Source organism: Uloborus diversus, chromosome 10 (genome assembly GCF_026930045.1).
Source record: "Uloborus diversus isolate 005 chromosome 10, Udiv.v.3.1, whole genome shotgun sequence".
In the NCBI taxonomy this organism is placed as follows: Eukaryota; Metazoa; Arthropoda; class Arachnida; order Araneae; family Uloboridae; genus Uloborus; species Uloborus diversus.
In genome coordinates this window covers 25,524,472-25,547,545 of record NC_072740.1, presented here as the reverse complement: position 1 = coordinate 25,547,545, position 23,074 = coordinate 25,524,472, and the positions used below count along the sequence as shown (strand labels likewise).

General features: G+C 31.8%; 1 protein-coding gene across 1 annotated transcript in view; it reads right to left on the bottom strand.

The window, feature by feature from the left end:
• LOC129231474 (enolase-phosphatase E1-like) overlaps positions 1-23,074 on the bottom strand; it is an 83,268-nt gene that overhangs the window by 20,953 nt on the left and 39,241 nt on the right. The window contains exons 2-6 of the mRNA XM_054865800.1: positions 12,173-12,320; positions 5,727-5,886; positions 5,140-5,262; positions 4,875-4,949; positions 490-559 (exon numbers count right to left, since the gene is read on the bottom strand). Of these exons, the coding sequence (XP_054721775.1) occupies positions 490-559; positions 4,875-4,949; positions 5,140-5,262; positions 5,727-5,886; positions 12,173-12,320 (576 nt within the window). The remainder of the gene's footprint in view (positions 1-489; positions 560-4,874; positions 4,950-5,139; positions 5,263-5,726; positions 5,887-12,172; positions 12,321-23,074) is intronic.

Genomic DNA, 23,074 nt, shown 5'->3' with positions numbered 1-23,074 from the left:
GTCTGGTATTGTTGCCACTTCTAAGAATTGACCAAAGTCAAGAATTTCCGAATGAAAAAAATGAAATTCAATTTTAAATTTATTTTCCCTTATTTATAACAATATAACTTAAAACAATGTAACTAAACATGAATGGTAATAAAAATAGAAAAAAAAAAGGGAATGTACTTAGACATTGTAAGAAATACATTACTGTGTATTGAATGAAACACTTCATGACAATATGTATATTTTAATGACATTTGAGAAGAGTACACAAACACATGAACATAAAGTACAACTGTACGCACATAGATAAAGTAAAAATCATTTTAACTCATGTGCATAATACAAATTAAGATATTCAAAGTTATCATATTAGTTATGCACTTGAAAATTTCTTCAAAAATCCTTATCTTTTTGCTGATTTTGAAGAAAAAGAAGTTAAATTATAACATAAAGAACCATTTTATTGCTACATTGTGAAACATAATAAGAGGGAGAAAGTACCTGAATCTAAAGATCTTCTGTCTAATAGCGACATTCGTGATGAATGACCAGAAGAATGACCTGCTGAATCCTAATGAAAAAAAGGTATGTTATAACTAACACTAGATTTTTAATAATAGTAAAAAGAAACAATTCTGGATGTAATAACAAAAATTAAATCTTTAAAAATATTAATGCAAAATAAATCCATTTTAAAGATTACTTTCTTCCTTTTAGTTTTGGTACAATCAATCTAGTGAACATTTCTTTCCAGGTTTGCTTGAATTATAACTTTGTTCTTATGGTAGTACTTTTGTTGCATATGAATTTTTCAACATTTCTTGATTTTTTTTTTTTTTTTTTGCAAGTGAAAATAAATTTCAAATTTAAGAAAAATTGCAAACAAAATTCAACATTTCAAAAAGTATTTTGATTGAAATAAACCTACATTTTAAAGATAAAAATAAAAGCTCTTTAGTTTTAACTAAACATCAATGACAATGTATATTCATAAAATTTCAATCATTCTTTTTTTTTCTTTCTTCAGGTTGGATTAATGAAAGATCTTTTTCTTGGTGATTGTTTCTTAGATCAAATTGTAACTCAGGGTACTCGACAGGATGTGATTTTGGATCTAGTACCACAACAGTATTAGGTTTGGGATTAAATTTGATATGCACACAGCAGAGAATTTCAGGTTTCTGCCCAATTTCGGAAATACTGATTTTGTGGCACTTAGGCGGAGTTTGAAAGCAGTTTTTTCTTCCGGATTGGACAATAGCGATGTGAGTCTTCAGTGGGCAGAGTTTAAAGAAAATCTAGCGAAAACGGTTGGCAACCATGTTCCCTTTAGGAGAAAGGGTGTCAACACTAACATTTGGCCGATGTGGTTCTCCAGGGAAACTAAAGACGCTCTAAATTACAAGCAAGCCGCTTTTCATAGGTTTAAAGAAACTGGTCACAGTGCAGATAGGTTTCAATATTGTAAGGCAAGGCATAAATTTAAGTATTTGGTACGGATTCAGAAAAGAGAGTTGGAGCAAAGTCTGGCAGATAACATAAACAGGAACCCCAAGAGGTTTTTTGCATACGCTAATTCGAGGAAAGTTCGAAATAGTCATATTGGGCCACTGGTTGATGAGCACGGAATTTTAATTCAGGACGATAGTGATATTGCTAATGTTCTTAATAACTTTTTTTCAAGTGTTTTTAACAATAACTGTATCTCAACAGTTGACATCAACAAGACACAAGCTATAGTACAGCTTGAGGACTTTGTATTTTCCAGGGATGACGTTTTACTTCATTTGAAAAAAATTAAAGAGACTAAGGCTGTGGGACCAGATAATATTTATCCAAAAATTTTAGTTGCATGTGCAGAGGAATTAGCAGATGTAATTGTAGATATTTTTAATGCGTCTTATAACTCGGGGGACAGTGCCAGAGGACTGGAAGCTGGCTAACATTACACTGCTCTTCAAGAAAGGGTCTAAAGGGAGTGCGGGAAATTATAGACCTGTGAGTCTAACTTCGGTTGTTTGCAAAATTTTTGAAACATTGATAAAACTTAAGATAGTAAATTTTTTAGAGACTAATAATCTATTGACTAGTTTTCAGTATGGTTTCAGGAAAGGTAAATCTTGTGCAACTAATTTATTACATTTCTATGACAAAGTTACCATGGCTTTGGACAATAAGAAGCCTGTAGATGTTGTTTACATTGACTTTCAAAAAGCTTTCGATAAGGTACCGCATGTTGTTCTACTTAGCAAATTAGCTGATATAGGAATAGGAGGGAAAACTTTCATTTGAGTAAAAAACTGGCTGACCAGAAGGAAACAAAGGGTAGTTGTAAGGGGAAATTATTCTTATTGGAGTGAGGTTTTAAGCGGGGTTCCTCAAGGATCAGTGTTAGGGCCTGTTTTGTTCATTGTTTTTATGAACGATATTTATAAAAATATTTCTGGGAACATGAATTGTTTTGCTGATGATGCCAGTCATGGGGAGTGTAGAAAATGAAGAACAAGCATATCAGCTGCAAGAGGATCTAGATCATATTACGGAGTGGGCTAGTAAATGGGGAATGGCTGTTAATTTTGGGAAATGTCAAGTGCTTCATTTAGGGCATGGAAATAAGTGTACAAGTTATTATTTGCAAGGTTCAGTCATTAGTCAGGCAGAAAAAGTTACTGATCTGTTGCTGGTCTTCACTTTTATATTTGTATTTCTTCATGTCTCAGCTTGATATGTGGCAGTCCATTTCATTAAGCTTTTAAAGAAGATTAATCACAATATGTTTTTGCAAGAGAAGGGAAGTCATTGGAAAAAAAAAAAGGTGTTAATTGGATTTGTAGAAAAATCATAACAGCATTTTGTGATGAAAATTAATCTTTCAAGACTAGGTTTAAAACTAACATTTCTGGTAAACAATGCTAATTTTCAAGGAATAGTCACAACAGCAACTTTTAAAATATTGTTCTTGAATAAAGAGCGAGTGTGTACTGAATTGGTAGAAAATATTAGTTTGACAAATAGAAATTGTTGGTTGAAAAATAGTAAAAGGGTATAATGTTGAAAAACAGCATTTTCTCTAAATAACTGCTGGAATTCCAGATTTTTTTAAGGATTGCCGTTTTGAGGAAATTTTATGAACAATGCAGAATAGTGTGACAAGCCTTCACATATTTTGATTATACAAAGAATTTAATTTTTGATGGTGGACTTGAAAAAAAGTTTGATAGCAAGAATTTTGGCACTCTTTGGTATATTAACCAAAGATCACTTGTGTATGGTGCTTTGTACAGTCCGACTATCATGCTGAATTTTTCCAAGAGAGGGAGAGGAGAGGATGCACACATAACACAAATTTTATTGGAAAACAACAAAACCATGCCTACTAAAATATAAAAACATTTATTTTTCAATGATGGGCTGGGGTATAACCCAGCCACAAAGAAATAGTGTACTAGAAAAGCAGGTGTGAGTAACAAAAGGTTAAGAGGAGTTGTAATCTGTAGCTGAACAACAGCATGCAAATTGTGTTCAAATTCTTGATATAAAATGACTACATAAGGTGAAACACTATGAAGAAAATAGATGAGAATACCTTTCCTTTGTGAAACATAATGCAGTCTAAGAATCAGGAAAGCTAGGCATTGATGTAAGGTAGGGCACTTGATTTATACATGGCAGGGCACTTCAAAAAATGTTTATAGGGAAGAATTTCATACATATTACTCACGGCAAAAGGCTGTCACAATGTTAAAAAATGGTGTATGACTGTGACGAACCTCTTTTTGTTTTCAATCATATATAAACAGGATGAGAAACACAGCCAATCTAGCTTTTAATTTAGGGTGGGATCCTTAGCATATGAGCACACAAATCAGGAGAATTGCTTTACGTACATATCCGGAGAAAGATAATTAGCAATATGAATTTAAACATAGAGTAATATTCGCACAAAAACAGGAATATATAGGGCCTCTCTTTCAGCTCCTTAAAAGGTTAAAGCCTTAAAAGGTTTTCCACCTCCAGCTCAGTCAATTCCTAAGCCGGGCTGATGAGTGCTAATAAGCATGAAACTGCAGTCCTCGGCTGGAATGAGAGTTGGCGGTGTTTTGGCGGTTTTCAATAGTTATCTCAAAATTAATTTTTCAAAACCCTTGATGTGTCAAAATTTTTGCAGAGAAGCAAGTTTTAACTGTCACTATTCTTTGTCAATTTTTGTAGTAAAATCAGTTCCAGAGACAATTGCTTGAAGTTTTTCACCCCTTTTCTTGGAAATTTTAAGAATAGTGGAATGTGGGTATGAGGGTGGTGCTGAAGTTCTGTTGGCCTCAGTGTTTTCCAGAGTTTAGAGTCTTTGTGCATTTCTTTTGAACATGTTGTCCACTTTGAGGAGAGGGGAGTCGCAATTAATTAATTCAGTCAATAAATGATCTATGCATTTAACACTATGTTTTAAGTAAAATATTTTGATTTTTTTCATTCGCGGTTAGCCATTTTTTCTGAACAAATGTCACTAATTCTTTGTACCAATTTAACAGTAAGAAATTTTGTTGATTTTCTTTTTATTTAAAATGCCCATCTGTATGAATTTCTTATAAGCCTTTTACTTTCTGTTGATCCCAATAAAGGTTTAGGGGTCCTAGGCAAAGCCCACCCCCCTTGTAGTCAAAACTTACAGTTGGAAAAAACAATTTTAACCATTTAGGGGCCCTAAGCTGTGGCCTAGGTGTCCTAATCAGCAATCAGACCCAGATTTTCTGACATGAGTTACAAATGAACAAAATGATGAGTGCCAGAACTTGGTCTCCCTCAATTTTTCCAACAAATGTGAAAGATAACAATTTCAAAATTTACAAAAAAAGAAAATATGTATTTACAGAGAGTGAAGTACATACATCATCATTTTCTGAGCTTCCCATACTTATTAAACTACCAGCGCTGTAACTTGAGTGTGATTTTGTTGATTTTTCCTACAAAGCAAAACATATCTTGTTAGAAACATTTCACATGCACAAAATTTGAGTGATATAAAACTGCATGCATTTTTCAAGAATGGTCTGACTTAAATTTTAAAAGCTGCAAATTTTAAACGCCTGATTTAAAAAACAAAAAGCACGTTATTCAAATTAAATCATGCATTTAACTGTATTCAGAGCCTACTTTAAAACCATGTGAAAGAACATCAACAGTTGTGGGACTAGTACAAGGACTATGAGGTAATCCAACATCATCATCATCATCATCAGAATCTCTCCTTGCTCGAATTCTTGTAAAAAGTTCGTCCTAAAATATTAAAATTTAGCATCAAATAACAGAAACATTGGAACTAAATTTCTTTTGAAGAGGCAAAAAAGTTAATTTAATAAGATGAAAGAGATGACTTTTGCTGAATGCACAAAAAGACTGATGATCTTGAAGAGATTGTCAGAATAAACGATCAAAATTTTTGAAGCATCTGTTACAAAGAAGCAGTATCAAGTAATATGAATAATCAAAGTTTGATGACAAGGATTAAAAAAAAAAAAAAAACTCTTAATTTTACTCAAAAAAAAAAAAAAAAAAAAAGGAATAATAAATTTAATGATCAGTTCCAGTTCATTATGGTTATGTTTTAGCTTTAATTGACTGCTTTATAGTAAAATATTTTATCATCCTACATTATATATACATATGTTAAGGTAAAAGGAATTATTTTTATTGGTTGATAAAAAATTTTTTCGCTTAATTGATTCTTAATATCCACCTACCTTAAACATATTTTTCATAGATGTATGTCGCACCGATAGGGATGAGCCACGAGGAACATCTATTTCTTCACTGCCAACATTTGCATTGCTTTCAGGCGAGAAAATGCTATCATGGGATACACTTAGTCCTAATTTCAAGGGCGATGTAACATCACATTTCCTAGGAATTGAAATAGATACATATTTAAAAATAAAACAAGATTTGATGATCCTCATTCGACTAAAAATTAGTGCTAATACTCAACTGAAAAAATCTAGAAATATATATGTTAATAAAAATGCCTCCCACCCATAACTAAGCCTCAGACATAGGCGCCCATATGCATAATTTTAAGGGGGGGGGGGCAGATACTTTCCCCATAGAAACCGATTTCAGTGCAGTTTAGACTTATTAAAGTTTGACATTTGTAATAATTATTCATTGATGGCTAGAGAAGAAATGTTTTTACATTTTTGCAAAGAAAAAAGTACTAAAAGCGAGGAAGTTCCAATCTCTAGGGGGGCGGTTGAGCCCCCCTATATGGGTGTCCTTGGCCTCAGATATAACTTTATATCCCCACTACTGCTCGGTCTTGAGTAAAATTACTGAATCCTCACCTGTGAGTTATTCTTTGGGAAAGGCTTAAAAACAGCAACCCACGTCTTTTACAATGCTTAAAATGCGCTCGCTCGAGGCTCGAGGCTAGACACGGCGTTGCCAGATTTTTCACACAAAAATAGGGTAATTGCTAATGGCATTGAGAAAATTTTAGCGCTTTTACATCGTAACCATCGTTAAAAAAAAATAAAATAAAATAATATATATATATATATATATATATATATATATATATATATATATATATATATATATATATATATATATATATATATATATATATATATATATATAATAAAATACCGCAATTTAGGATCGCAGTTTAGAAAAAAAAAATCCTTTTTTTTCCCTCCGTTAGAATTTGTATGTTCTATAGTTGATTACTCCATGTTTTCAACATTTACATTTTTGTATAAATTTCTGACTATCTTCTCAGATTTCTTATTTGAAGTAAATATGATACGAAAAGAACACTAATAGATCTTAGCACTTGAAAATTATATATCATCATAATGTAATCACACACGAAAAAAAAAAAAAAAAAAAAGAAAGAAAGAAAGAAAAATATTACAAATGCTGTAAGGCATGGGTACAAATGTACAGTTGTAATTTTTTTTTTGAAACATAAAATTAAAAAATGTAAAATATGATGTATTTTTGCAGATTTAAATAATGAATAGTACAAAATAGAATCGTTTTTCCCTTCTGTCTTTAAACTCCAACAAAACGTCCGTGAACAACGTTAGTGGGGGAAAAAAAAAAAAAAAAAGATAGCTTCTGGCAAAAGAACGAAAAATCGCTATAACGTTTACGAAGGAAAACGAGTTAATTAACTGAATTGAGGAAAGCCTTTCGAGCTCAAGCCAAAAGACCTATAGCGAAATGCGGTGACGCGTGCATATCCGCTGTCTTGAAAACCACGCAGAAAATACGCTTTTTCGGTCAGCGCCAAAAATTTAAATGTGCAAGTATGTTATCACCACCAAATTAGCGAAATAATGTTATTTGCCTTTTTCCATTAATGCTTTAATCAATGACAGATGAGATTGGACTAAAAGAGTTTCTCAAAAATTTTAGATAGCTGTCTTGACCCGTCACTCCCGGCTGTTATCCAGGATGTACGCGCTTACTTATTTGAAGGATGGTTTTGAAAAAGGAGAAGACATGCAACTTCCAGTTACACAGAAAGCAATAAGCAACTATTGATTTCTCAAAAACAAAACAAAAACAGCTGCGATTGAAACAAGGAAATAATCGTTACAACGTTTGCAAAAGAAAACGAGCAAATAACGATTTGAATTGAGGAAAGCCTTTCGAGCTCAAATTCTTGCACAGAAAAATCAGCGCTTAAGTGCTAAAATTTTAAATGTGCAAGTATGTTTTCACCAACGAACTTGTGACCGAATTGCCTTCAAAATAAATGTTTCCATCTTCCGTTGATTAAAGAATTATAAAAATGAGACCGTGCTAAATGAGTTCCTTGAAAACTTTTAAATTTTTGGATGTTTGGCTTGACCAGTTAATGACGATCGTTCTCGAGGAGATAACATAAATATAGATAGGTTTGCGAATTTTAAAGATGGTTTCAAAAAGGTAGATGGCGCCACTTTTGGCTGCAAGTAAAAGAATTGGCAATCCTTGATTGCACAAAAAATAAATAAAATAAAACTAAATAAATAAATAATAATAATAATAATAATAATAAAAACAAATGCATTGCAGCTGTCTATAAATGATGTCACTTTTTTTTCATCCTATTTGATTCCCCCCCTCCCTTTCAAAAAGGTTCACACTCCTCCTTTACCTTCTTCCCTCCCCCCTTCTCTCACCGTCACGCTAAATTACATAATCATATTGAAAAAAGGAATGTGTGATGTCACTCCTTTTTATTCTCTCAATCCCTCTTGTCACAAACTGTCACAATTTCAAGAACTCCTCCTTCTCAGCATGACACCATTTGTGGGCGAATCTCAAAGTAAAATTTCAGAGACGATTCAAGCAAAATTTTTTCAAACAAAACAAAATGTATGGCTCCCCTAGATTCGAAAATACTGCAGACAATCAAAATGCAGTAAAATTCCAACTATCCGAACGCCTGCTATCCGAATCGCTGAATATCTGAATATCTTTCCGAATTTATGGGATTTTTCGCTCTTCCTTCTGCGAAGTTAGTCAAACAGTTTATTTTAACCGACATATTCAGCAAGCAAGGACTTTCACTTAAAGTACGGTACGTACATACTGTATTAATATACATCGGAATAGCAAAACTAGTAGAAAAGTTTGAGTTGATTTCAATAGAACTTTCTCTTTTTTTTTCCTGCAGAAATGCGGGGTAAAATAATGAAACTTTTCGGATGTTTAGGAGTTCTAAATTTTCAAAGATTAGGAATTGTAGGAAAGTTAGGCTAACTCCGACCCTTGAGTAACGTTGAGTTTCTTTTTATTATTTGTGTGATGCTAAACATAATACAACATCTAACATAATGCATCTAACATAATACAAAGAAATCAAGAAACAGATACTCGCTAATGGTTGTTAACATTATTAAATAAATATGTTAGATTTATTTGAATTGCTTAATGATGTGCAGGTTGATCAGCGAAAAAGCCATGATTTCCAAATTAAATATCTCTACAACAAAGATCGATATAAGTAAGAGGTGAACTGTACGTGAAAAAGCAAAACTGTAAAAATCGTGCACAAAAGTTTAGAAAATTTAGTTACAAAAATCGTCAACAGATGGCGCTGTAATCACAATGACCTATCAATAGCCTTTAAAATGTGATTCGAAGTATAAAGCGATCAGTACGACTGTTGGATAGTGAAAAGAGGCTAGCGTAGAAAGAGAAATAATGTATTCCATTGAAGAACGTGTGTTTTTGGTACTGGAATTCCATCGATTACAACACAGCCCTACGGCAACACGTCGCAGTTTTCAAAACCGATTCAATGTTCTACTGAACGTTACGTTAAACTTTTGGAACAATTTATCAGCAATCAACTAGCGTTGGAGGATTGACCAGGTATCGACTGGTTTTACTGACACTTAAATAGATTGGCCTCCATATCCTCTCGATCTGACTCCTTGTGACTTCTTTATGCGGGGCGCATTGAAAGACAGTGTCTGTGGAGACAATCCCGCTACTCTGGATGAGATTGAATTGTTGATTGGTGTTGCATGTGATTCCATTTCCGTTGAGACATTCAAAGACGTCATGTCGAATTTCATTGTTCGTTTACGCCAAGTCAATGCTTCGAACGTTGAACACGTTGAAAAAATTGTATTCTGATTGTTAGCCTGCATGGTATAAAAGGGCTTTAGTCGGCGCAAAAGTATGCGCAAGTGAAAAGAAAAAATTAATAAATAAATAAACTCGGAGTTTAAAAGTGATATAATTTGCTCCCTTCTGCCTGAATAAAAGAAAATTTCAAAGAGAGCCTAACAGAAGGTGATAACAAGTACATTTAACGGAGTATTATATCCAAGACGAAAGATGAAACTTAGCTTCGAAATTAGAGGCTTCGAAAACCGGTTAAAAGAACTAAAGCTTCTAACCTAACTATGCACTTAGTTTCCTAGCTAGAGTTTAAATGAGGTGTAGAATTTAGATAAAAATTATGCTAAATGTCTACAGAAAAAATAAATAAATAAAAATAAAATCCAGTAAATCAATTAATAAAAGGTTGGTGGACACAAACAAATCCACTGCGAGTCATAGGGTAAAGTCTTCAGTTTAAAGTCTATTTGGTATTTTTATAGGAGACTAACTCCGGTACAAAATTCCAACAGTTGATATCAAGCATGGTGTGGTGAAATCTTCTTTCTTGTAGCAGATGAAAAACAATAAATTGTGCTTTCTGTAATTATATGTATATCTTCTTTTATTTTTATTCCTAAATGCTCAAAAAAAAAAAAAAAAAAAAAAAAAAAAAACATATAGGCTGTTATTATTATAGCCTGAAGATATGTTTAGGGAAAGAAAATCTCATTGCAGAAAACATCGTGCTCTTTTGCGCAGTTAGGAGCAAAACTAGGATTTCTTAAATTTTTTTTTTATTATTTGGATGATTTTTGAATTTAGTGCATTGTGACAACGATTTTTCACCTCTAAACGACGTTTTATACCTCCAAAACTATACTCTAAAAGTATTATTAATTTAAATAAACACTTAAAACCGTAACCAGATTTATTATTATTATTAATATTATTATTATTATTATTTTATTTTTTTTTTGAAGATGAGAGGCATTAAAGATGCATTCCTTCGCCATAAAAACAATGCTTTAAGTACTATTTTTTGTATTTTGTTCCAATTTCTTGTCTCAACTTTATTAGTTGAAAACCCTCTTTTGATATCAGCTTAGCTATGAGACACATACACTGGAGAAAAAAAACCATCCCAAATTTCAAGGAAAATTTAAAACAATTGCAAAAGTGAAAAATGACGAAAAATCAGAAAATCATGGATTTATGGAAGAACTCCTGCTTGTATATTATCGAAGGTGTTGACTCCTCTCGCCGAGTCAAGTCCCTGTTTACACGAAATGAAACCCTTGTATGGAATGAATCATTGCAAAATTGCTAAACTTATGTAACTGAACTTTAATGATAGATAATTGTGTACAACTTGATGAGAAAATTTGCTTTTGTACCTGAATCGGTAAATAATTTACTGAAGTTTCCATGCACAGGACTGGAATTCGACGGAGTTATAATTGAACAGATTTAGGATGAAGTGAAACTATTTTTATGTAGTTTAGGTGTCGCAGTTAGTTCGATTATATTAAATAACTGACTTATATAGTTCAGCTGTCTTAGTTAGTTACATTATATTAAATTACTGACTACATAGCAAGCTCTTAAAAACAAACTTCAGCCCTTGATTCTTTTAACTGTCACAGAAACACTAAGACATATCTTTAATGAATTCATGAGAACGATCCTAATTAAGCTAATTAGATAAGATCGAATTGAGATGTCGAATAACAAGACTAACCAAAAGTTACTCAATATATACGGGCGAAAGAACAAACAGGCCAATGTTTAGAGGACACACGTATTAGGAGATTTATGGACACACGTATCCATAGGACAGTTAGTAATCCGGTTATTTTTTAACCCATGTCTGCAGATTATGCGAACATGTTTTAACAGCTTCTGAGCGATAAGCAGTACAACTTGATACAGGTTACGTTCAAATGATCGTTGCATTCATTACCAGGACTTCCAACAGATTTTTAGCTTGTTCTAAGAAATAAAAGGGACCGACAATCTTAAGAAAAAGACAGAAATGGGACCTAAATTCTAAAAAAGAGACCCAAAAAAGACCTTTATCTCAGTTTTTAAAGGTGAAATTAAGGAATGTATCGATTAATTGGAAACAATCGGTAATCAAAATTTATAAATCGATCAATTCTAGGAAAAATATTTTTTAAACTAAAATTACTTTTCCTATAGCAAGAAAATATGTTGATTGAACTTCTTACACCTACCAGTTGTTTCGAACTCTGGAAGTCATGTCCCTTATCTGACTCATACAATTCTTTCAAAATAAGGAGTGTGAACAACAAATTCTTATTTTTTTTAGAAACAAAAGCAAAAGGGGTACCATGAAAAATTTGAAATGAAACTGAAATTTTAAAGAAAAAGGGACTAGATCTTGAAAATACGAACTTATAGGGACTTGAAACTAAAAAAGGGACTTTTACGAAAAAAAAGGGACAAGTTGGAAGCCCTGATTTACTCGTTAAGGAGCACAGAATTACTGTATCACATATAATGAGAAATTTGCTATTATTATGAAAAAAAAAAAAAAAAAAACAGCCCATGTAGAATTCATTACCCGACATTATCATCTTGAACACTTTGAAGCTCGCTAGTTGACCAGGACTTTTTTGATGTGTCTGAAGCAACTGTTGGATCCCTCTTAACTCTTCGTCGGAAAATTTTCCGTACTACTCGAAGGGGATGAAAACGCTTCCATTTAGCTTCTGTGAAAATAAAAGAAATGAAAAAAATCGTCAGAAAACAATATTTTTCAGCATTACATTTTAAAATTTTTTTATAAGTGAAATTTCATATCAGTTCAAACTAGGTTCAAACATATTGTCACCTCAGAGCAACAGTAAGGTATTTTGAGGTTTAGATGTATTACTGTTACTCTGAAATGACGTTACATTGCAGCACAGGAATGATTTGTGTTTTTTCATTGATATTTCTTTAAATAGGAAGTCAATTTACATCTCAATCACATTTCACAGAGCAATTTATCATAATACGGAATGATAATTTTTTTATGTTTTATTTCACAAAAGATAAATAACTGCAAAAAAAAAAAAAGTTTGTGCTGCAACGGTTCAACTCGTAGTATTGCTCATGAAAAGAAAGGGATTAAAGGAGGGGGGGGGGAAGCAGTGGAAAATAATAAATTGCGCCAAAAAATTACTCTATCCATTCGCAATACTTTAGAATATTAATTTAAAATGCAGGTTTAAAAAAAATGTAAGCATTTAAATCGTGAAATTTTGGAATACAAATGATAATATACTCAAAAAATAATTTAGAGTTATTAGTCCATATCTTGTTTTTCACAAGACTGAAAAATAACACTACGTATAATTGCGTACAGATAAGAACATATGGTTTCTAGACTTTTGTGGGATTATGTAGGGGAATGTGGGGCAAAGTGAAACGGTGAAATATATAGTACTCTTCTTTTAGCACCACCTATCTGGTAATTTTAACTAAGTAGTAACACACGCAGTCTATTCCAGTCAAAGATAAAATTATCTCTGAAGATCAAAGCAGATGATAATACAAACAATTTTCAAAAATTGATACTCATATGATGATATTTTGTTGCAAGTCAAAAATTATTTTTGTTATTATTGAATAATAAAGTTCTTGTTATTAACATTTTATTCGATGCAGTATATATTTAGTTAATACTAAGCGAAATTATTTTTGTTATTATTGAATAATAAAGTTCTTGTTATTAACATTTTATTCGATGCAGTATATATTTAGTTAATACTAAGCGAAATTGTATTTTAAATATTTTGCTCAATTAGTCAAGTGCATGTAAGGCACAGTAAATGGGGCCAAGTTCATTCGTCTGCCTATTTATTCATTTATTAAACCACTTAGGTATTAATTTATTAATTGATTCCTTTGCATTCCTTCATTTAATAATTCACTCATTTTCTTATTCATTCACTATTTTATTCACTCATTTATTTTTCATCATACATTAATGAACAAATACTCTTAATTAATTTATTGTTTCATTATATTTTTGTTTATTCATTCATCCTTTTATTTACTTATTCATTTGATCAAAAAAATATTTTATAATCAAATAGAAAATAGTTCATTGGGAAAACATTTTATTTTTCACTTTCTAAAATAAAAGTAAAACTTTTCCCCCTTTTTTTTGAAGGTACAAATTTAACGCGGGAAAGGAAAAATAATATTTCAATGCAAAAATAAATTATTTTTTCTTTTCGTAATGTAATTTTCAAAGCACATTTCCAATTTGTTCATTATGAAAAAGTAAGTTATCTTAACTCTTTCACTTTGCTCCACATTACCCTGCATTAAGTTCAAGTTTATTTTCAAAATATGGAATAAAATAATTTATAATGCACTTTTTCCTCTTATGTTATTGAGATATCAGCATTTTGACATTGTCTCCTCCCCCCCCCCGGGGAAAAAAAGTTATCACCTCAAATTATACTGCTTTTTATTTCTTTTTTTGAAAACACCTCTAACTTCAATATTCCATTTCAAAGCTTATGGTCTTTCAAAGGGCTAGAAAATATTTTGTAACTGCTTTGTATCTGTTTTAGACGTGCTCCGGTACCACTAAGTACAATCATAATTATTACAGTAGCTCTCCATTATACAAATCTAATTATTGCAGTAAAAACAACAGAATATAAAACCAAATTACGTTGCTGATGCGGAAAATTAACCCAAAAATTTTTTTTTGAAACGAAAATATTGCTGCCCATCAAAGATTCAAAACAAATAGAGAAGGGCAATTAATTGGCACTGAGTTGAGTTGAATTACTTTCGCAGAGGTTTTGCGAAAGTATTCGAACTCAAACCCGCGCTTTGCTGCCACCGATTACTGATCGACAGATATATGTACGTCGAAAAAAAGTTAAACTTGTGGGATGTTGACTTTTATTTTCATTTACAACTCCTAAACCAAATGTTTATTTCCAAGATGAAGTGCAATCTGATTTTAAAATTTCTTTGAATGCTTTGGTTATATATTACATAATCAATGTTTTTTTTTTTTTGACTGAAATTCTAAGAAAGAGTGATATTAATTAATACTATTTAATACTATTTTTGTCAAAATATTTTGCAGCCGTATCCATTTTTCCAGCGTCATAAAAAATTTGAAAATTACACTATTATACGTCGTCAGACTTGTTATCTTAAAGATTTCAGGGGAGGGGGGGGCAAGGGTATTTATACAATGTATAGGGAAAAACAATAAAATACATGTACGTGACATGTAAAAAATTTACGTTTAAATTTTTTCTCCCTAAATTAAAGACAGCCCCCTGATAAAGAACAAGATTGGGAGATTTTACTTAAAGCCAAGGGCGAGTAGAGGCTAATTTATTAGTCGCCACTCTCTTTTTTTTTCTAGTTACCACTTTTTCAGCGAAAACCAGAAAGTTACAGAACAGCAAATTAGATTTCAAATTATGCAAAACTTCACAATCGAAAAACGCGTAGAGATAATAAAAAAAGAAAAAAGAACCACTAATGAACGGTGGAATGTTTACGGGAACTGTCCGCAGATGCTACTGTAAAACAACCGCAACGTACACTGTTGTAAGTTTGATCAACTAAACCCTCCAGTTCATTTGCAGAAAACCAATGTCTGTCTTAAATAAGTGTTATATAAAGTGTTATATAAGTTTTATATAAAGTGAGTGAAAGTTTTGAAGAAAATCCCTTCTGCATCAATCTTTCGTTTCAAACAGCAATAAAGCATTTGCAGAACTTTTCTTCAAAATCTGATGGTACAGTTTTGCATAATATGACCTCAATACTTTATATTAATAATATATGCAAAAAAAAAAAAAGAAAACTACTGTTGATTGTACCGTGAACAAAAATGGCGACAAATTTAAGATATCAGCTGTTGCGGTGTCACTCTCTCAATATAACACCTGTGGTATAGATGGAGAAGAATCGTTATGCATGTGCTATAACGAAAATTTATTTATTTATTTATTTACTTATTCAAATGTACTAAATGCTTGGTTCGAATGGTGAAATGTTTATGGAAGCTGTTCAAAAATGTCACACTTTTGGTCACAAGCAACATTCCTGCTCGTAAAGCCGTGGTGAACACAAGATCAATCATTCGCGTAATTATACCAAACATTCATCTTCCAATGAATTATTGCATACAAATCAAGTTTATGGTCCAAGACCAATGATTATGCAAAGGTGTAAGATTAGATCTATAATTGCAGATGTATTAACGTAAAAAATGTGTACGTCTGTTAATGCAACTGCGATGGTCCATTCTTCATAAATATTGGACAAGTTGCAATATATCAGAAAGTAATAGTATCAAATGCAGTTTTAGTTTTTCGGTTTTTCTTTTAACTTTTGGGTTTAAATGTTTTATCGGTAGGTTATAAAAGAACTTTTTTTTATATTTTTGATTTACTTACTTGATGAACAAAATTGCAAAATTTAAGCCTTTTTACGTTATAAAATGTGCAAAACTATTTGATCGCATCCTGTAAACTGAAAATTACAACAAACTCCTTCCCCGCCCCCCCCCCCAAAAAAAAAAAAAAAAAAAAAAAAAAACAGCACTACCGTTACATAATAGCGGATTTTTAATAAAAGCCGGATTAATGAAAAATAAATAGAAACGTGGATAATTAAATACAAATAAATAAGAAAAAATATATTTAAATAAATAAAGAAAACAAAAATGATAACATTTTTTTTTACAACGCATGGGATATAAATGCCATGTTTATGTTGTTGTTAATGGTGCTATGGCACTAGGATCCGTGCGTCAGGAGGAAGAGTTATCCGTCTTACTAAAAATTTGAATCTGGTATATCAAACTAATTCAATGAAAAAAGTCCATGAAAAGTACTTTAGTCTTAAGTTTAGACTTAAAAAATATGTTAAATAGAAAAATGCATATTGACAGAATTTAAAATTTAGAAATGTGTTATAAATAATCAGAAAATATTTCCTAAAGCTGCGAAAATAATCACGTCCCATTAGAGGAAAGACAAAAGGTGGTAAGGCCAAGCTACGAGAGGTGATATGCGGTGTCTGTCATGGTAACTGACATTAAAACCCACAGGGCGCTGAGGACAGAATCGACTCCCACATAAAGCGTTCTGAAGTGGATAGGAGATATTTGGATGGAGAGAGTAAAATGTATTGAAAGAAAAAAAAACAAAACAAAGATAGTCTAGATTTTTTCAGTGTCTTAAATGTTGAATGCATTTAATACAAATCATGTTTTTAAATGCCAGCAACATTTTGTTTTTGAATGCACACAAAATGTTTTTGATTCGCTCTCTCTTCCAATTTGGAGCACCACCAATTGAAATCCTCTAAAGCCATCAGACTCCAGATTAAGCAGATCTTGTCATCAAGACTTTAAGAGGCATCTATACCTTTCGCATTGTGCACTTCATTAGACACGACAACAACAACAACTATCCTATATATCACGTGCTATAATAGATTAATATAATTTTAAAGTAGAAATAATCTTCTCGTCTTTTAAGCTCAGGAGTCATATAATGTCTCAATTCGAGTTAGTTTTTTTTGAAAAACATAAGTCAACAAGTTATCGGCTAGAGAGAAAGCTTTGGTCTGACAGTCTGTCTGTTGTACAGCCTTCGTAAACAGTTTTTGACAAGCTATTTAAATATCTGCAAGAAAGCTAGCGAAAAAAGTACAGCTATAAACCGCAGTTCTTAAACAGCAATGTTGATTTTAAAAGTAAATTACATGAAATTCAACCAAAAATTTTATTTTTATTCAAAATCAGGCAAAAATGCATTCAAGCAAATTTCATTTAACTTGTTATAAAAAATTACACAAATTCTCTTAAGCGTTCATTTCTGTTAAAATCTATTTTTGAAAAAAGCACAACTCTTTTTTAAATTTTACACTTGCAAATAGATGTCTAAACTTTGTATATCTCCCGTTTTAGGAAAATATAGATGATCACCTTAGGTTGATTAAAAAAAAAAAAAAAAAAGAATGCTACCTACGGTTTTGACTTTGCTCGCGTTTTACTTGAAACTTTGAAAAGTCGACTTATATTCCTTTGCTTCTTACGCCTTAAAAATCTCAAAGTTTATATCAGTCAGTAATTATTCACGTATGTATAAGTTTTCGTAGATTCGAGGTTCGCTAAAATGAACATCTACTGCGTAATCCGGATGCATATTCATTCCTACAATAGTAAATTTAAATGTTTTATAAGCTTGAAGGCGTGTGTTAGCACAAAAATCATCTAAGCAATGCAATGCTTCTGTTTCAGCTACAGTAGAAACTCGTTTATCCGGCCCCCGTTTATTCGGATCTCCGGTTTATCCGGATTTAATTTGCTGAGTTAAAAAAACCTATATTCACCCAAATTTTAATTCTAAATTGTGATAGCAAGAATGGAACTATAAATGCTCCAAATGTTAGCTTTTAATCTTGATTAAATACAGAACTCCTACGTAGGTCGAGCAATAAATCATAGTAATCTAATCTAGAACATGGCGTGTTTGGAGTGTCAGCCCGACACCACTGCAACTAAACTATAAATAATAAAGTGTTTGCGAGTAACAATCCTATGTAATTCTGTTACAAAGCATCGTTTTTGGAAGTTACAAAAGATAATTTTGCTTATTTGCAAATGGGTTTTACATAATACCCGGATTTTCGTTCATGTGGATTGATTTTGGTCTCAGTTAGTTCGCATAATCGGGGTTGTACTGTATCAATTTTATAGCACCATGAATATCCGTAAACTTGCACGTTCCTTGAAACGATATTCTACAACGTGGTACAGCGCGTAGAAACACTTATTGCAAAACAGTGAAAGTAATGAATTTAACTGATGCCAAAGTTTTTAAAGGAGCTTGAATACCGCTACAAGCAAAATTTAAATTTATGCAAGCAATTTAATGACTAACATTTAGAACTGCACACATACACACACAAATAAATAAATAAAAAACATTTCTTTCAAGAAACCTTTAATTAAGAAACCGCAACCCTCATCCAAATCGCCTGAAGGATTAAATAATAACGTCGGAAAAGGAAAACGCACTAAATTCAAGCAATCTAAATTTAAAGCCGATATCTACCCAGCAATTACCTTGAATTAAATTTCAGAGGGACCACACAAACAGCGCAAGAAATTGCATTCCTAAACAACGTTGTAAAATAAAAAAAAAAAAGAGCAAAAGTTAATTACAAAGTAAGGACTACAGGCAAAGTTTTTTTTCAACTAGAAACATAATGACTTAAAAAATGGAGAATTTCGGAACTACCTTTGGGCGATTAAAATCATATGATATAAAGAAATGAAATAAAATTTGAACTTACGAAACGATATGAAGCAGATGTGCTGATCTACAAAGAGCGCTGCGACATGTGAATGCGTAAATTCTGAAATGTTACGCCTAAATGAAACTTGGTTCATTTTTTCTCATTCGAAACCGTAGGTAGGTGGAAGGGGCAACGTAACAGAACGCCTACTATCGTATTAGCCGCATACAGTTTTGTTGTTATTATTATTACACTTCGCTGCAGGAAGTCCGAGGCATGGCTTGAAAGAATAATGCTTGAACCGGTTGTGTTTTCGTTTTCTCTCTGATTGAAAAACTTGTACATATATCAGAGCCTTAATCTAACGGTAAAACTTCGGCTCATACGAGAAAAAACAACAGCAATTGTTCTTTTGAGTTCACATCTAGAAACGATATTGTGTGCGATATAAACTTTTGTTCCTCTAATGAACTTGTGTAATGGATATAATAACAGCCTTTTAATATTTTGCACTCACCAAAACAAAGATTACTTATTATTATTGCATTATTTAAGACAAATCTTTTCTTTTTTCAAGAATAACATATTTTTGTACAGTCCTACACCAATACAGTCGGACTCGCTTAAAACGAGTGCGAAGGAGCCGTGACATTTTCTCCTACCGAGTTCGGTAAAAATTGATTTCGTGAAAAAAATCCCGAAAATTCAAAGATAATTGCTTTAAGTTTTTTTTTTTTTTTTTTAATTCTGTTCAGTTCCAAATAAGTTGGTTTATTTACCTTGCACTGTCGTTACTTGCTTTTTTATGTTATTCATTTTAAGAAATACTCATGCCCCCCCTCCCTCCGAAAAAAAAACATCGCCATTTGCATCCCTGGTTTCGAAAATAGTTTGAAGATTTTCTGTACATCAAAAGCAATTGACTATGTTGAGGGTGGTTCTCAGTTGATTGATATTTTTCGCACCTATATAATACGAAAATAATAATAATAATAATATAAAGAACACGATGCAGCAGACCTCAACTGCTTCGTACTTAAAATCATCGTTCAGTTCAAAATGTCCGGTCATTTCGGCATTGAAACTGTACATGTACCTCCTGCAATTTCTTGGGAATCTATATTTCCAAGGAAAGCGGCAACTGAAAATATTCAGCAATGAAAGGGTTAAATGAGGGCCTACATGAATCAGTTACAATAGCCGATTAATAGCCGTTGTAGAGGGGGAGGCTGGTGTGTTGTGATTTCAAAAGAGACACTCACTCTACTAGAATACTTTCTCTGAGACTACAACTTCGTACTTTGGAATCGTCCAGTTGAAATGCTCAGTAATTTATTTACTTCTTTGATTGGTTATTTTAAAATATCAAGTTAGTCCCTTTAGACCAGGGTTCGTGATTTTTTTTCCTCTCTACTAATAATAAAGCTGAAAGTCTCTCTGTCTGGATTTCTGTGACGCACATAGCGCCAAGACTGTTCGGCCAATTTTCATGAAATTTGGCACAGAAGTAGTTTGTAGCATGGAGGTGTGCACCTCGAAGCGAGTTTTCGAAAATTCGATTGTGTTTTTTTCTATTCCAATTTTAAGAACATTTTACAGAGCAAATTAACATAACGTGGAACATGGGCGAGCAAATGAACATAGCAAATTGGCGAGAAATTCATCATCCGTTATTTGTAAATATAAGGGCTAACCAAATGACCTTTTAATTTTCTACTACCGGCAAAGCCGTGCGGGTACCGCTAGTTTTAAATAAAAATGTCGGATTTTTTAAATTTAAATCAGATTTTTTTGATTTTTTATAAATCTTCAAAAATTTGTAGATAAAAATTACTTGACATTTATAAACGTAATATATTTCATAGAAGAGATGAATCCATTCAGCTTACTATTAAAATTAGGATAAATTCTCTGATTATTCAATACATTTTTATGATTTATAAACACGTTATAATGCTTAGATAAGATGTGATTTTATTTTATGCTTTGCTTAAAGATAAGGTTTCCATTATCACGTGCACTTTTAGTGTAAAATAATACGTTGAACAATTACTTTTCTTAACTATATTAGTCATTTTGCATTAAAAAAAGCAAATTTTTATTTTGTTCTAAACTGTAATTTTGAGGTTAAAGCAATATTTCAAGAGTGAAAATCTGTTACACGCACAAAAAGGGGAATCTGTTGTCTGTTGAAGTTAAGATTGCATAACACAGTGTAGTCCAATTTAGAGCTACACATTCTAAAAATGCAAAATTAATTTATAAAAATTAAATCAACTGGTTTTAATTAATAATTTTGTTAAAAAAATCAATTGATTTAAATCAATGATTTTTTTTTAAATCACTTCATTTAAATCATGATTTTAATCAAGCTGATTTAAATCAACGAACCCTGTTTAGACTGACAATACAGCTGCCATTAGTTTTCATCCAAGTTTTTCGCTCTTTTTATTTTTGTCATTACAAACACATAACATTCCATAAAATTTCGATTAATACAAAAACTCTTTTACAGTATTCAAATCACCGTTTTTTGAAAATATTTTTGATAGTGTTTCACAATTTTTAACCGATTCTTTCCACAATGACGCAGGAGAATGGAATTTTCCTGCCAAATCTACCACCGAACCCGTTTCTTCTCAGCTCCCCCTCCCCCTAGTATTTCCAGGAATTAGGTGTTCAGTTTTAATTTTTCAAACTCTTTGATTGCAGATAATGTAATTGTGTTCAGATAATTTTGAATCTTCCTGACAGCTGCTCGTTCCTTCAATTACTGTGGTTTGCAAAGGCTTTGTTTTTGGTTTAAACAAAACTTCTAATAACTGCCTAGCTTATACAGACTTAGAGCTTTTACATCTGAACTAACTTTAATCTAAGTGTTCGATTGATTGATTCAATTCTTTAATTTTGATGATTTGATTAAGTTAAAGTCAATTTTTTAGGCACATAACTAGTTTTCGAATCTGCAATTTAGTTTCTGCTGTTTTGGATAAAATTTTTCAATCCAACAGGTTAAAAAACATTTTTGCATTTGAAAATCTAATAAACAAACTACCGTTTCTCATTGTAAATCATGTTTCAAGCCATAAAAGCTAATTTTTAAAAACCTTTAATAATTGGAAGTAAGCTAAGAAGTAAATAAAATTATTCCAATATTTTTCAATTGAAACAGAAAAATCTAGCTGTGTATAAAGACTTTCATATATGTCTACATCTGTAACACTTGTTCGGCGATATGGGACACAAAATTAAAAAAACACGGAGTTTAATAATGAGTATGTAGTGATGTAATTTAATTTGATAGAAACGCATACAATACATTTGTTAAATACGAATGGATGATTTCTTTCCTTTTAACAGTAGGATTCTTTTTACAATAACTTTCACTTTCGGAAAAGAATCTACGTCCAGAAAACGTGCAGGGGAAAGTGGGTTAATAGCATTCTCGATAAAAAGCTGAACAGATAATTCAACGTTGTCTTGCAACCAGTTTTAATGTGTGTGGTAACTACATTTTACTAACAAACAATCATCCGTGCTCAGTTATTTTTTAAATTTCAATCATTTATACAAATATTTGTTCCTTCCCTTACAGATATTCGTATTGCCTTAATTATGAGACTGATCACAAGATTACTCACCGGTAACAATAGTTGCATATCTCAAAAAAAATTAATTAATTAATTAAATTATTAATAAAAAAATAATGAATAAAATAAATAAACAAAATAAATAAATTAAAAAAACAGCATTGGAGAAAATCAAGGTTTTGCGCAATATTGCTTTTAACTTGTTTAGGTTTACTCTCACATACCGCAAACATTTTAAAGAGGCGAAACATTTAAAATGTTATACCTATTTACTGGCTATTTTTTGTAGTCTAAATTATTATTGCACTACAGTAAAAGTTTCAAAAAATTTTATCTAAATTCTGAAATTTCAGTGGTTACGCATTTTTGATTACGTTGTTTACATGCCACAACGCACCAATTATGTAAAATATCTTTGTGCCAGTTTTGCGGCAAGAAAGAGCAATTAAGAATTTGAATTAATAGCTACGGCGATTTTTCAAGTTTTTGAAATGTACCATTATTGTCACCCAGGGCACCCCGAATTACAATCTTCTTTTGGGGAATTCTCATTTTGCCGAATGGAACTCCAAATCTTGCCGAATGATAAAATA